Source organism: Puma concolor, chromosome B2 (genome assembly GCF_028749965.1).
Source record: "Puma concolor isolate L17-30 chromosome B2, mPumCon1.1.hap2, whole genome shotgun sequence".
Lineage (NCBI taxonomy): Eukaryota > Metazoa > Chordata > Mammalia > Carnivora > Felidae > Puma > Puma concolor.
In genome coordinates this window covers 79,811,985-79,824,888 of record NC_141671.1, presented here as the reverse complement: position 1 = coordinate 79,824,888, position 12,904 = coordinate 79,811,985, and the positions used below count along the sequence as shown (strand labels likewise).

Genomic DNA, 12,904 nt, shown 5'->3' with positions numbered 1-12,904 from the left:
ACTTGCTTCAAGACCTAATCTACTAAGTTTCTGAGTTTTGCCCAGTCTCAACCAGATTCTCACACTGAAAGACATTCCTTTAACCACTTGAGCCCTGATTCCAAAACGCTGTACATCTCTCGCCTGGACCATTCCTTTCTTAGACACAATGTCCAAGTGGCATTTTTCCCTCAGAGAATGAATGAGAACATCAATACACAGCTAGGCAGCCTTTGACTCTCTGCACACACAAAGCCTGTGCTGTAACTTGTAACTATCCTGTAATAAGTATAATAGGTTACTTGTTCCTAAAATTCAGTGTGATTCTTCGCTCCCAGTATTTTTCACAGCTGTGCACCTGCCTCCCTGAATCCACTGCTACCTTGGTTCATTCCCATACATAGATGTCACATGGCTGAAGGCTGCTGTATTTCCTGCTGTCCTTCTGTGCTGTGATGGTCTCTTGATAGTTCACCTAAACAGTATCTCCCCCAACAAATAACAACTTATTCTGAATAACAGAGAAATTCTAAAAAATGATGGTGTAATATTAAATGCATAAGTTGAAAACGGAAGAATTCTAATTCTTTAACAGCCAAAGTACACAGGGAAACCAAAAGCAAAATATAATACTTTAAATTAAAAGGCATTTTACATTACTTAAGTGCATTTTAAACTATATGAAGTGTACTATATAGAGAGACATAGCAAAGAAATATTTAGGGCTCAGGAATAAAGTTCTGATTTAGTTGCGTACAGATAACTCAGTTATTTAAGCTCTTTAATATCTACAGACAAGACATAATTACATTTTCATATAGCTTACAAATCACAATTAAGTACTAGAAATTAAAAATTCACACTATGGTGGGGCACCTGGGTGGCTCAGTCAGTTAGGCGTCTGACTTCAGCTCAGGTCATGATCCCACCGTTTGTGAGTTCAAGCCCTGCAACGGGCTCTGTGCCTGTGCTGACAGCTCAGAGCCTGGAGCCTGCTTTGGATTCTGTGTCTCCCTCTCTCTCTGCCCCTCCTTCACTTGCACTCTGTCTCTGTCTCTCTCAGAAATAAATAAACATAAAAAAATTAAAAAAAATTCACACTATGGTGATAAACTCTGCTTATACAGTAATTGTTATTTGGCAATAATAAATGAAACAAAATTTCATAGATGAGATTTATTACTGAGCCCCAATTATAGTGATTTGGAAAACAGATAAAAATCTACACATGCTACAGGTCCAAAACCCTTGTAAGAGAAATCTAAATTATATGCGGTAAACCCAAGAGAGTAAGAAGACCTTCTTTTCTTATTTGTTGGATAGTCCTAGTTCTAAAATAACCATAAGAAAATTTGGTTTTATGTTTGTAATATCACTGTAACATTAATTTACAAAATCTAAAATAGGTAACATTTGGTTGTAGTCAAATAAAAACACCATAGCTCAGTATAATATACTTTTTTTTTTTCAAAGAAAAACTCCAATTGGGTTATTCTCTCATTTATTTGTTTTAATAGTTGAGTGGGACTACCTTTTCAAATGAAATAAAATTCTGGACCAAAGTAGCTGAAATGGAACGCCAAAATATACGAGCCATCTGTGACTCTATAAAAATTATTTGTCTTGGGGGCGCCGGGGTGGCTCAGTTGGTTAAGCATCTGACTCCGGCTCAGGTCATGATCTCATAGTTTGTGGGTTCAAGCCCCACATCACACTCTGTGCTGACAGCTCAGGGCCTGGAGCCTGCTTTGGATTCTGTGTGTCTCTCTCTCTGCCCTCCCCCACTCATACACTGTCTCTTTTTCTCTCAGAAATAAACATTAAAAAAATTATTTGTCTTGAATGTTGACTGTATGCTTCATAATAATTACAATTATTTTTTTTGTCATAAACATAAGTTCTATGCCAGGAAAAAATGAATGCCTTTCTAAACAGCAAAACAAAACTAAACCCTTAAAACAGTTGCAAATGCACAACTCATCTTAAATATTAAAAATACCATACAAATTTAACAGCACCGGCACTATATTTTTATTATATAGAAGTTAATTCACAAAAACAACTTCCATTCTTAATGGCACTTTCATACAAGGACTTCATGAAAGAAAAATATTGAGAAGCTCTTGCTGTGAACAAAGAATGGGGTAAGGGCTGCAGGATGAGATGTAGTCTAGTGGTCCGTTCACAACTGCTACCTTCCTTCCTCATTAACACATTCTAGAACAAGGAGCATAATACTGTGCACTCACAAAGTCTTCCATTAGAAGATTTCAGGGCCTTTAGCAAAGCTCCGTCTGCAGCATCCAGCACTGTTAATCCCATTTAGATGTTTTCCTCCTCATATAACTGTGTCCCTCACTATCAATAGCTTCGTAGAGATCCTTTGTATTCTCCTGGGATGCATGTAGATAACCAATATAAGCCACGCAAAGGGAAAGGGTTATCAGTCCAAAAGCCATTACAGGTTTGTTCTGTTAAAGAAAAGAAATTATAAATCCTCATTAAGACTTAATCATTTGAGGAGACCCAAATATCTGTTGTACTTTCCTCCTGACATACCAAGTCTTTACTGCCATACTAGCATTCCTATGGTGATATTTTCCATTATAACAATTTACCCAGTTCTTTATTCAATTAAGTCAACTCCTGATAATTCAGAGATTATAGAAGGCTCTTGCTTCTCCTCTCCAGTCTGTCTCCTGCCAACAGCCTCTCAGGCCTGCATCTTCAGAAAGGTGGTGGTTGGGAGAGGGGTGAGGGAAATGAGACACAGAAATGGGTCTAGTGATCAAGTTTTCACTTTTACCTGTGTGACATGGAGAAGTTGCTCAACTTTCCTGAGCTCAAGTTTCCCTACTGGCAAACCTTCAATTAGTTAATCTTATTAAGAAGTGAGGAATGAAGTATAACATGCTATTCTTCTTGCCTGAGTTCATGGATAACTTGCAAAAAGCCTTCAATTTTCATGTCATATATTAAGTGCGGCAAGAATGACAACACGTACACTCTCCTCTGGGTACCTACTGTATAACCTTAAGAAACTGTGTGACTGGAGCAGATACTATGCTGTTCTATACTAAGTTTGATTTACTGCTGAAAAGTCCAAGACCCTGAGAGACTAAGCAATATAACTTTGACACTGGGGGGAAAAAAGCCTTTAAGTATAGGAAAGATGTTTACAATTCCATAGAAATGTTTTGTTTTGTCTATACTATAACTCAGATCTTCCTGTGTGTTCATGCTCCCCAAATGAACCTTTCTTAGGTCAGTGTGAGTGTGTGGTAGTGATACAAGTTTCAACTAGCATTTTCTGCTTCTGTAATACTTGCTGTATTACTACTATTTCAAATCTTAATCATCAAAAGAATAAAGGTCAAACTTTTCGACCTGGATGGACATATAACAAGGCCAAAAGCTAAAAGCAGTTTAAATCTATAAATCTTGACATGCACTTGGCAATTAAAACAACATATTAGTTCAAAGGTTTTAAAACATTCTATCTTGATTTAATTACTTGCTTGTTAAATTGACCTATTTAACTTTAAAACAGTTTACACTGGCAACTATGTTATTAAAATTCTAACCAAGGGGCTTGTGCTGACAGCATGGACCCTGCTTGGAATTCTCTGTCTCTCTCTGTCTCTCTCTCTCTCTGTCAAAATATATAAACAAACATTTTAAAAATAGATTTACTAAAATGCTAACCAAAGGGTGCCTGGGTAGCTCAGTTGGTTGAGCGTCCCGATTCTTGATTTCGGTTCAGGTCATGATCCCTGGGTTGTGGGATCAAGCCCTGTATCAGGCTCCATGGTCAGTGTGGAGCCTGTTTAAGATTCTCTCTCTCTCCCTCTGACCCTCGCCTCTACTCATGCTCTCTGTCTCTAAAATAAAATTAAAATTAAAATTAAAATCAAATGCTCAGTCTATGGGATTTCTTTAAAATAAATGAATGAATAAATAAAATTCTAACCAAATCCATTTAAATATATAATAATTTGATTTTACTTACATTAATTTAAAAATAAAGTTTATATTTATTTTAAAATAAAACTGGTCAAATATATTCAATAATTTGCAACAAAAATATAAATGATTAGCTAACTCCCTTACAGTGTACTAGTGTATGTTTTGAAATTTTTCATACTTGCAATATCCCTTAGGTAAAAATACAATAAAGGCTAGAATTGTAGTCTATAAAAATGATCAGATTTTCATTTTGTTTTATTTCAATGAAAGGTCTTATTTATGTAATAGTACCTGGTCAAACAATAAAAATTTCTTTCAAATTGGTACAACTATTAAAATAAAATATTAAAGAGGAATTTGAGAAGTTGATCTATCAAAGTGCAACTGTATTCTATTAAAGTTCTCAAATACCTCAAAATAATTAGTTTTATATGTATAGAGAAATAGCATTTAAGATTTCCCTTTCACCTGCTTTTATCAGAGAGGCCTTATTAGTCAACATAAAATTTTCATGACACAATCAAATGTGACAGGAAAATAAACACTTTCTATTTCTGATAGCCTAGTTAAACTGAACATAATGTCTTATCCTAGGTATATTTCTTACGGGTTTAATGAAGAGCTCTGGATTCACAGCCCGAAATAAGGTTGTCGTGCGGACTCCTCTGAGCCCTGGGTTTTTAAAGTCTTTCTCTTTGGGTGGTTCCTTTTTAAAGCCGGGAGACTCTGGTGCTGAAGACATCTTGACTAATGATGATTTATTACCTAGAAGTAAAATAAGAGACTTTTTTTTCTTCACAGTTTTTCTGATAATGTTCTTTAAAAAAAAAAAAAAAGCATTCTACATGCATTCCTTTTTTTGAATTCCAGTCCAGATACATACCAAGAGTGATTGCCAATTATTTTATTACTTCATATAACATGTACTTTGTAAATGGTGCTCTAAATTTTATTTAATAAAATTGTTATTTTTGATCTCTTAGAACAAGTCAGGTGGGCAAAAGTTGTGTTCCTACTTTCACAGAAGCCTGGAGAATTGTTCTTGGTCTGAATCACATTGTATCCTGTTATATAAAGAGGAAGCTAAGGGTAGCAGGGGCCAGTGGATTATCCATACCCTTCTTTATTTCCTCCCATTTTCACTCTTCTTCACTTTCCAACAGCTTTGGAAGAACAGTGGCATTTTTCAATTTCTCCTACAGCTTCACCCCTGGCCCATGCTCATCAGCCTTCTTCTGGGGGACCGACCTAAGCATGAGTACCAAGCAGTAAGGGTAAGTAGCTATTTTCACTCCTCATTTGCCTGTCAGTGACTTTTGGGAAGGACTGCTCTGCTATCTCAAGGTGAATATCCATTTTCCTCTTAATTACACTAACTCTATCCTATTAAATCCCAATGTGTCTTTTGGTTTATGGTTCTGCCAGCTGGAGTGTCAACATTTTGTGAATATTTTTCTCTTCTAGGTACTATTAGGCAAAAGCTTATTCTTATCATTCCTGCCACCTAATGCTGGGGAGAGGTGTGGGAGGGTTGGAAGGAAAGAGGTAGGGAAAGAAAGCTTCCCAAGGTGGAAATTAATGACAATGTAATAAAATGTTCTGGGGAAATGCTGTAACCCTACCATACAGTAAATGTTATGAAACAAGAGTCAAACATTCACATTTAAACACTCACTGGGGCTTTGTTCATACAAGTATTCTTTAAGTTTTCCATTTTACAGACTTTATAAAGGCAATATTTTTGCAACTTTATTAGTTATGGAGAAAATTAGTTCAGTTTTTTCAAAACTGTCTTTGTTGAAGTGGTTAGTTCATCTATAGCACTTAATTGCATAAACACCTCATCAGGAACACCTACTTGAAGGGAAAGGACTTCTCAATGCTTTCTATACTTGCTAGGGCTTCTGAAATGTTCGCTGTTTCCTATTCCTTCATCCACTGGATGATGGTTTTCATTGTTGTCACGATATTCAACATCATTTTCTGGTTCCACTTTGATATTACTTAGCACTCATATATCAATTATAGGATTTGCTAACTCTTGGAAAATAGTTCATAGTTCAACTGCTATCTCTAGCCACAAAGTCTTTAAAATCAAACTGGTCTGGGAGATGAGTCTCCCAAAATTCCCAAAATTTCACTATGTGGATGGCTCTACAGACCACCAGGTCTCAGCAATCATGCCAATAGCTTGCTTCATTTTATTTTCACAGTTTTCCCTTCATCATCCAGATTTAGAAAGAGTTGTTTCAGCAGTGTGCTTTCACTGTGAAAATTAACCCCCATCTTATGGGTATAGAATGGCTGTGCAGTTCAGTGGGAAAAACTCAACACATGCATGATCTAAGCATAGGAGTGTGTTGTAGGCAGAGCAACTGACTGTTTATCAGCAGGAGGATACTGTATTTTGCTCCTTTCATTCTCTTGCCAGCATTTCTCATTCATTAAATAAATGTCTCATCCTATAGGTATATGTACTGGCTTGGTAATCATAGGGGAGCAAATGAGCATTTCCAAAGCACTGAAGGTAAACTACTTGCCAATGACAAGTAGTCTCACCTTTTCCGTCCAAGATGCATTCAGCAGAATAGAACAATCATCAGTCTTTGTTTACTTCTTTTGCAAAGTCCACCTTGGGCGTGACATATATGAGGTAGCAATTCATAGAACACTTCATCAGCATTTCAAACATTAGTCAAGCTGTAACTAGCAATTGTTTTGTTGTTGTTATTTCTCTTGTATGCAAGTTACTCATTTTCTCCACTAGAACAGTGTTTTGTTTTGTTTTGTTTTTACTACAGACAACTTCTGAAACAATTCCATAACATGCCTGGTATTTGTTCAGTCAGCATACACTTGCTTGAAACTCATCATGCCCAAAGGTGGCAAAAAATCCACTGCTTCCTGCTGACCAGGTCCGTCGACATGCCCATTTCCTGTATTAATTTCTTGATACCACACAAAACCAGCTGTAACGGGGACTTGGCATATGCTTCTGCGTTAGGCCCAGAATCCCTATAACTTCCTCCTCATTTACGGCCTTACCTTTCAATAATGTCAACAATACAGGGGGAGGGATGTAAAATTCCTTTGCTACTCCTCCTTTCTTATGAGAACAAACTACTCCTGTTGGTTTCTTTTCCTTGTATGAAAACTGCTAACATTTCTTCTTTCCCTCTCAACCATGAGAGCAGGGTAGACGGTATGTGGAAACGTATTTAGAATTTAAGTAACAAATGGTGGTCACCAGATGCCTAAGCTAGGCGCCAGTGATGTTTCTACTTAAGCTAATAACATGATTGACTGTAATGTGGGGGAAAAAATACCAGAAAGAAGCAATCATTAAAGTGGAAGCGATATTACAGTCTGTAAATCAGCCATGCCCATAAAAAAATGTGAGGCAGGAAACAGTTAACACAATGTCCACGCTGTTAGGACTGAATCACAGCCTCACAGTATACCCCTAATTGAAACTGGGGCATTAGATAAAAATAGTAGGAAGGCCTGAAAAAGCAAATATACAAAGGTAAGTCATTATTTTTTTAAATTTTTTTTTTCAACGTTTTTTTTTATTTTATTTTTGGGACAGAGAGAGACAGAGCATGAACGGGGGAGGGGCAGAGAGAGAGGGAGACACAGAATCGGAAGCAGGCTCCAGGCTCCGAGCCATCAGCCCAGAGCCTGACGCGGGGCTCGAACTCACGGACCGCGAGATCGTGACCTGGCTGAAGTCGGACGCTTAACCGACTGCGCCACCCAGGCGCCCCTAAAGGTAAGTCATTATAACCATAAACTGACAAAGAGACATTTTCCTTCAATTATTGAGAAATTGCTGCATGTATTTAAAACAAAGATAACCAGTAGAATATGGTTTAAAATTGTCTAGTGGGAAGAAAAACAAGGTAATGGGGAAGGTGGGTATAGACAGCACATACTGTAGAGCACAGAAGGGCCCTCAGACCGCAGTTATCACACACACTCTGTGTTGATGAAAATGTGCCAAGAATTGAGGATGATTAACTCAATACTTACCTCAAGTCCAAAAAATGAGAGAGAGAGAGGGAGGGAAATTTCACTATTTTAAAGTCAAAGGGATATAGTAATGTTTGATGTCAAAATTCAACCTATATGAAATGTCTATAAAAACTATAGGGGTACCTGGATGGCTCAGTAGGTTAAGCACCCGACTTCAGCTCAGGTCATGATCTCGCCGTCCATGAGTTCGAGCCCCGTGTCAGGCTCTGTGCTGACAGCTCAGAGCCTGGAGCCTGTTTCAGATTCTGTGTCTCCCTCTCTCTCTGACCCTCCCCCATTCATGCTCTGTCTCTCTCTGTCTCAAAAACAAATAAACATTAAAAAAAAATTAAAAAAAAAAACAAACAAACTACAGATTAAGAGTGTTCTAACATGAACTGTAATGACTTCATTTTAGTTGCAAGATTCCTTGGTCTCCTCTCTTCCTTAGCAGAACCTGTTTCCTTTGTAATGAATCAAGGAAATAAGCAACCAAGGCAGTATTCCTTATATTACAATCTCCAGACATCCATATTCGCCTTAACAATGCACTATGTATGTTAAACTTTTTACCAGAAATGACAATTAACGAATACCTGGGCTGGGGTGCCTGGGTGGCTCAATCGGTTGACCATCTGACTTCAGCTCAGGTCATGATCTCACAGATTGTGAGTTCGAGCCCCGCGTCAGGCTCTGGGCTGACAGCTCAGCTTTGGATTCTGTGTCTCCCTCTCTCTCTGCCCCTTCTCTACTCACGTTCAGTCTCTGTGTCTCTTTCAAAAATAAATAAAACATAAAAAAATATATATCTGGGCTAGAAGCCACAGAAGTGTTTATTAAAGGGACATTTACAAATTAAGGGATTACCTACTACACTATATGCTGTATTTTAAAAGATTTCATATACCATAATTTCCATTGTTTATGATACTTTCTGCAGAGTATATAAGTAACATTTCCTGTTATATATCAGCCTTTTATCAGACAACATTTTCTATTATATATCAGTCTTTAAATAAGACAGCTTGGGGCGCCTGGGTGGCTCAGTTGGTTAAGCGTCCAACTTTGGCTCAGGTCATGACCTCATGGTTCGTGAGTTCTAGCCCCACGTTGGGCTCTCTGCTGAAAGCTCACAGCCGGGAGTCTGCTTTGGATTCTGTGTCTCCCTCTCTCTCTGCCCCTCCACCCGCCCACACTCTCTCTCTCAAAAATAAACATTAAAAAAAAAAAAAGACAACTCAATTTTATTGCTTTTTTAATGAGCCACAGTCACCGAAGGTGTTACAATAGTTCTCCCAAAATTGTATGAATTTGTTTATACCATCTATTGAACTAACAAAAAAATCTTAAGAACCTTCTATACTTTAAATAAAAAATGTAGATTACTGAGGCCAAAATGGGCTTTAGTAGCCAAGAATTTGTTATATATAATAGAAGAAACAAAACACCACAAAATCTTTTCCATGTGTAAAGTTCTTTAGAATCTCTTCACATGCCTGACCCACAAAGATCTACATACATGGCTGGAGCAGAAATTCAAGATATGTTGGTTGAATAAGCACAGTATATAGAGTATAAAGCCTTAGTTGTTTATTCACAGATATGTTCATTGTCAAAACTCTTTGGGAAAACAAATATCTACATCAAAAGTAAACTTCTTTTTTATTGATTTTATTGATTGATTTTTTTAAAATGTTTATTCATTTTTGAGAGAAAGAGAGAGAGAGAGACAGAGTATGAGCTGGGGAAGAGCAGAGAGAGATAGGGAGACACAGAATCCGAAGCAGGCTCCAGGCTCTGAGCGGTCAGCACATAACCCTATGCGGGGCTCAAACCATGAGCAGTGAGACCATGACCTGAGCTGAAGTTGGAGGCTCAACCAACTGAGCTACCCAGGCGCCCCCACCAAAAGTAAACTTTTACTGTAAAACTAAAAGCTGACTAGTTATTTTCAAGTGCACAGCTAATATAAATTCCACTTTTAAAAGCTGCGAAACTCATCAAAAATTCAAAGCACAGCAATAATCTATTTGGACATTACCACTCAAATGAACTGTACTTAAGACAAAAATATCTATTGAACATCTAGCACACTTCTTTCAGAACTTGTCTTCCCATCACTTTCTCCAACTTTTTTCCTTACTCTTTGTTTCCTACCGCAAGTAACCAGCACTTGCTTATTTGCATATGATATTGACCAATCTCTAGTTATACTCACTTTAAAAAAAAATTTTTTTTTTTAACGTTTATTTATTTTTGAGACAGAGAGAGACAGAGCATGAACGGGGGAGGGTCAGAGAGAGGGAGACACAGAATCTGAAACAGGCTCCAGGCTCTGAGCTGTCAGCACAGAGCCCGACGCGGGGCTCAAACTCACGGACCGCGAGATCATGACCTGAGCCGAAGTCAGCCGCTCAACTGACTGAGCCACCAGGCACCCCTATACTCACTTTTTTAAAAAAAAGTTTATTTATTTATTTTGAGAGAGAGCACAGGAGAGGACAGAGAGAGAGGGAGAGAGAATCCCAAGCAGACTCTTCAGTGTCAGCACAGAGCCTGACATGGGGCTGCAACTCACAAACCATGGGATCATGACCTGAGCCAAAATCAAGTTGGATACTTAACCAACTGAACCACTCAGGTGCCCCTAGTTATACTCACTTTCAAGATAGGTTTATTTTTAAGCTAAGGGAAGAAATTTCATGTACAGTGTTAAAAAGGGAATCATACAAAACAAACACACAGAGTCTGGCAGGGATGATGGAAACTTGGCATTGCACTGCTCCTGGCTAAGCAATTTGGTGATTAGTTTGTGTATGGGACCACTTGGAAAATACTCCATAAATCAGGTATCCACAGGGCCACCCTGGTTGGTAAAATCTGTCCAGGAGCCCCTACTCTTATTTCTTCTTCATTTTTCCATCACTCATTTCTTGTTCCCTTATTGACAAATGATAAAAAACTGTTGTTTCTAAATTTTAAAATTGACAAAATAATGAGATATAAAATACACTTGTTATTTCAGTTTCATATACCATCCTATCTTAATATGTAAGAAAAAACATTTGAAGTCTGGAACAAAACACCTTAAAAATAATTTAAATTAGAATAAACAAGTTTGGGTTAGAATCAGAGGGATTTATGTCTTGAGGGGAGGTAGCATAGCCTCAAATTACAACTTTATTATTTATAAGCTGGAGGTCTTTGAATAAGTGACAACCTCTGTGGGCCTCAGTTTCCACCTAAAGGGGTAAAGTTATCTTACTGCATAGAACTGCTCTGTAGATTGAGATAACATTTTTTTTAGATAATATTTTTTTAAAGGATGTAACAGATGTTCAGTAAATGGTCGCCATTATCTGCTTACCATCTAGTCCAATTCTTTTTTTTTTTTTTTTTAACAGAGAAACCTAGACCCAAAGAGATTGTGTCTTTGTCATTAGTAGTAAAATAATCCAGGTCTCTCAATGTCCAAGCCCACCCCTATTCCACCACTTGACCTCACCTTACTTCAAAATCGATAAGACTTTGCATCTACAAGTTATTTCCAGAATTATGAAACATAAAATTGCAATCACTTAAATGTTTTAAATGGATTCCGTATTTGTTGTTTTTGGTGTAAAAAAAAAAATACTGTTTAAAAAGTATCTTTCCATCTCTTGAATTTACTTTACCTGAGTAAGGGAGAAAGATTTTCACAATAGCCTAGTTACAATCTGAGGGCTGTAAAGTATTATTAAGGTCTACTCCCCTCCCCATACTGTGGTACCTACATTACAGCTGGTTATTTCTCGAAGACAGATGCATCTGAAGCCTCCAGAAAAGAAACTGCATTCAATTAAGTTTCAGACACGGTGTTGCAAAGTGGAACATAAGACTTTTTAACACAGTTACTAAAGGAAAGAGCACCTCCAGTGAAAACAATTACAACACCATTTCCTCCTAAACAGGAGTTTGGTGAGCAGGGACACCAAGTGACTGTACAGGAAATGGGAGGGTTCTTGGGGTGGAGGTGTCCATGGATAGAGCACTGACCAGAGGCCCGGGCTCCTAGCACGTAAGGGGCGGGAAATAGGTCCTGTGGGGCCACAGATCTCCGAGACCGTTCAGAGCGCCCACGGAGTGCCGAGGGGTCGGGGTGCTCGGGAGAACGCCGTCAGGTCCAACGCACCTGGGAGTAAGGCCGCAGGGCGGCCGGGCCCGCCAAGACCTGGCACCAGCGCGCGGTGGGGCTGCCGTCCTGTTCCTGCAGGCAGCCCGCGGCCCCGCCACCGGTCACCCGCCGCCAAACACCTGCCCAGAGGTCACCTGCTCCCTCTCCGCTCCGCCTCGTTTCTGCCTGCGAGAGAGAGCGGCCCAGCGCGCCCAGCCGGCTCAGCGCCACAGCGGCCCCTACAGCCTGGAGGCTGTGACGCCTAGGCTCGTGGGCTGTGGGACCCAGGCCAGCCCTGCTTGGGTAACCTCCTACGCCCTGGGGCCGCCTGCGGATTTGCCTGCTGGAGTTTGCAAGGGGCGTGTTTAGCGTCTTCCTTTTTTACCTTTAGTTTTCAGCCTCCTACGGTTCAAATAACCTTCCAGTTTCATGTGTCTGTGTTTTGTATAAATAAAAGGAGACATCACCTAGAAACATATACATTTATTTAATGGAAGGGGAAAGCTTTCTGAATTCGGGGAGAAGGCTGGGATTTGGTATCCTCCTTGCCCAGATTTTAGAGGCACAGTCATTCAAATGTGCAGTTAATACTCTGCCGTTCTACTAGTGCCTTGACATTTCAAGATAGAAGACATTTGTAGCTATGGTTGTGATAAGAATAGATAAGGTTGTTGGTCTGCACGTACTTTCCCGATTTTAAAGTTTGTTGGTATAGCAGTTGTATTAAACAAACAAAATAGAATAGCAGTATTACAAGAGGCTGGGAGAGACGCTGGTCCTTGTCTCACAAAG

General features: G+C 38.9%; 1 protein-coding gene across 5 annotated transcripts; it reads right to left on the bottom strand.

The window, feature by feature from the left end:
• Positions 1-1,986: 1,986 nt before the first annotated feature.
• Positions 1,987-12,366, bottom strand: SMIM8 (small integral membrane protein 8). Of its 5 annotated transcripts, none has more exons than XM_086707376.1 (3): positions 12,268-12,366; positions 4,553-4,710; positions 1,987-2,450 (listed from the first exon to the last, which is right to left on the bottom strand). In XM_086707376.1, the coding sequence occupies exons 2-3, from the start codon at positions 4,685-4,687 to the stop codon at positions 2,292-2,294; spliced, it is 294 nt and encodes a 97-aa protein (XP_086563502.1). In that variant the 5' UTR covers positions 4,688-4,710; positions 12,268-12,366; the 3' UTR covers positions 1,987-2,291. The 5 variants fall into 5 exon arrangements, with proteins under 5 accessions (XP_086563502.1, XP_025781432.1, XP_086563504.1 ...); XM_025925647.2 differs by lacking the exon at positions 12,268-12,366 and adding an exon at positions 12,131-12,261; XM_086707378.1 differs by lacking the exon at positions 12,268-12,366 and adding an exon at positions 11,733-11,908.
• Positions 12,367-12,904: the final 538 nt, after the last annotated feature.

Coding starts and splice junctions, on each gene's coding strand:
- SMIM8 (XM_086707376.1), bottom strand. CDS start 4,687: ATGTCTTCAGCACCAGAGTCTCCCGGCTTTAAAAAGGAACCACCCAAA. Junction 2,451..4,552: donor CAGAGCTCTTCATTAAACCC/GTAAGAAATATA, acceptor TTTCTTTAACAG/AACAAACCTGTAATGGCTTT.